At 40.9% G+C, this 2,705-nt stretch overlaps 1 protein-coding gene across 2 annotated transcripts in view; it reads right to left on the reverse strand.

Annotated features, from left to right (window-relative positions):
• Window positions 1-2,705, reverse strand: part of LOC121712053 (zinc finger protein 501-like) — a 32,057-nt gene that overhangs the window by 24,677 nt on the left and 4,675 nt on the right. The window contains exon 3 of one of the 2 annotated variants that reach the window (XM_042096009.1): window positions 1,776-1,947. Coding sequence is in view for 1 of the 2 variants with exons in the window: in XM_042096013.1 (XP_041951947.1) it covers window positions 1,776-1,818 (43 nt within the window). In the remaining variant the exon portion in view is untranslated. The remainder of the gene's footprint in view (window positions 1-1,775; window positions 1,948-2,705) is intronic. The other variant, XM_042096013.1, reaches the window with a different exon arrangement.

The raw sequence follows: 2,705 nt of genomic DNA on the forward strand, positions 1-2,705 counted from the left end.
GTAAATAAAATCATCCGTAAGCTGAAGTCAGAAAGGGTGACCCTCAAGTTTCAGCATTTAGGAGACAATGATGTTCTCAACCTGGTTGTTTTCAGTGATGCTTCTCTTGGTAATCTTCCAGATGGTGGTACACAGGGGGGGACATTGATAGTTCTTATGGGAGAAAGAGGGAAGTTTTCTCCTCTCTGTTGGCAATCCAAGAGAATTAGACGTGTTGTACGAAGCACTCTTGCAGGAGAAACACTTGCTATGTCAGATGGTATAGACAATGCTATTTTTCTTGCAACTCTTATGTCTGAGCTCACCACTGGTAATGCTGAACTGAATGCTCCTTCACTGGTCTGTGTGACTGACAATCGATCTCTGTTCGATGCCCTTAAGTCAACTAAACAGGCCACAGAGAAGAGACTCAGGTTGGACATAAGCAGCATTAAGGAGCTTATACAAAGCAAGAAAATCAAAGAGATGCTCTGGTCTGACACAAAAGGCCAACTCGCTGACTGTCTCACCAAAAAGGGAGCATCGGCTCTGGTGCTTTTGAAAGCTCTAAGTGAAGGACTGTGGAATCTGTGGTGAAAACTTTGTTTGCGTTAATATGTTCATATTTTGTCAAACTTACTCTGAATGTATCAGGATGTCTTTTTTTGTTTTATAGTCATTGGATGACGTTGTATGTTTATTTGAAATCTTGACAGGTATTACTTTTACATTGTTTTATTATTTCACATAAAAAGGATAGGGAGATTGTTAACTTATATTTTCCCTCCTTATGTTTGACCTTTGACCCGGGGAGCGGATGCGCTGTGTGTTTTGTGGGATATGAGTTAGTTGGACCAGTCGCAGGTGAAATGGTAGCTACGGAGTTGCTCTGTACTGAACTGGAATAAAGGTTAAAGTTATATAAACGTAGTGTTTATTGAGTCTAACATTTTTTTCCAGGGCTTCGGTATCCTGGTCCTCATATTCAACACAATCAATAACTGGAACCAATGCCTGGCATGAAGCTGAGCTTAATTAATGTCAGCTGAGATATCTTTTGAGTTTTGGGCTGAATGTGTTGGTGTAAGTGTGTGTGTGTGTGTGTGTGTGTGTGTTACTATTAATAAGCTGGTTATTGTGACTCCACTGGGTTGGGGTGTCTGTGTGGATGTCATTGACAAATACATAACAATAAGATAAAACAGCGCTTTCCTAACCACTCAAAGACGCTTTACAGTTTTGTTACATAGGTACAAACAGACAAGGTACATAGACAAGGTTATATAACAGAGAAAAGAAGAAAAAAACACATACTGTAGGTGCATGGACAATTAAATGATGACAACATATTATAGTTGTAATTAAATTAATTTGGGGGGATTATCTTTATGTATTTTGGTTTAATATAAAAAAATAGAAATTAGGGATTTGGGGAGATTGTAATTAAAAAGATGCATTGTGCATGCAAAAACAGTAAACAGAACCAATGTTGAACACAAGTTAAATGGTGAGTAATGAGTCCAAATACAAACACAAAGAGAAGCAGCAGTGATAATGTATAGAATAGCCTGTGGCATGTAATGTCCGTTCTCAACTGTTTGGCTGTTGCTGGTTATTAAAATAGGTAGGATAGTCTATTTACGCTGTTCATTACATCCCTACGCATCCTGATTAGTGAGATGGGCTGAGGGGCCTGCTGACAATCCTGCATTGGGGCCTGGTGTTGGCTTGATATGCCTCTGTGTGTGTGTATGAGGGAGAGAGAGAGAGAGTGTGAGAGTGATCTGATCTCTTACGTGTCTCAGGCTGTCCTCCTGCTCTGCTGTCCTCTTCATCCATCTCTCGCTGTCCTTGTGTCCTGGAGCTGTCCGTCAGTGCCACTGATACCCTCCTTAACTGAGGCAGGGACAGAGGGTCTGAAGAGGAGCAGACAGAGTTGAAGACAGGAGGGATGCTTACTTTTTCCTCCTGTCCCAAAAAAACACCAATGAGAGAGATGCAAATTCTGTTGAATTTTTTCAACTGCAAATTTACATTAATTCAAGATCAAATGCAGGTTAAAAAAAGTATGTAACAATTGTAGCCTTTTATGAAGGATGTTTTTATAAGCAACATATCTTTACATTCTGGGTTGGTGTTACCACAAGGCAGCAGAGGATACAGACAATTAAACAGTTGTTTGTGTGTGTGTGTGTGTGTGTGAGTGAGTGAGTGTATTTGTGTGATTCCTGTTGCATGTCTGATGAACTACGTGGCCTTCAGTGTTGTGCGTGAACGAGTTCAAAAGAACGCGTTCATTGAACACGCTCATTTTTTCGTGAACGTTGAACTGAACGCAACACATTTTTTAATAAAGAACTTGAACGTGAATTAGTTCACATTATGTGTCATGAACGGCAGACATCACTGTAAATGAACGTTGGAATTTGTTTTCCATTGAAAACTGAGTGACATCTGTTTTCTCTTTTGAAACGCAACGAGAGAAAGTTCCTCCCTCCTGTATTCTCGCTGGTGCCGCTTAAATCATGTATCACCAGACAGAAATGGTTTTGACATTGTGTGCGCAATGCATTGCGGGCAACGTAGTGTCCGGCTGAGAATAGTTGAATCAAAGATTCCGCCTTAACAATCTTTGGTTGAATAGCATACTGGCTTCCGCACAACGTTACCCGTGCAGCAGAGCGGGGTAGGCATAGCAACGCCGCGTAGCAGGTAACGACTAGAGC

The sequence above is a fragment of the Alosa sapidissima genome, chromosome 6 (genome assembly GCF_018492685.1).
Source record: "Alosa sapidissima isolate fAloSap1 chromosome 6, fAloSap1.pri, whole genome shotgun sequence".
In the NCBI taxonomy this organism is placed as follows: Eukaryota; Metazoa; Chordata; class Actinopteri; order Clupeiformes; family Clupeidae; genus Alosa; species Alosa sapidissima.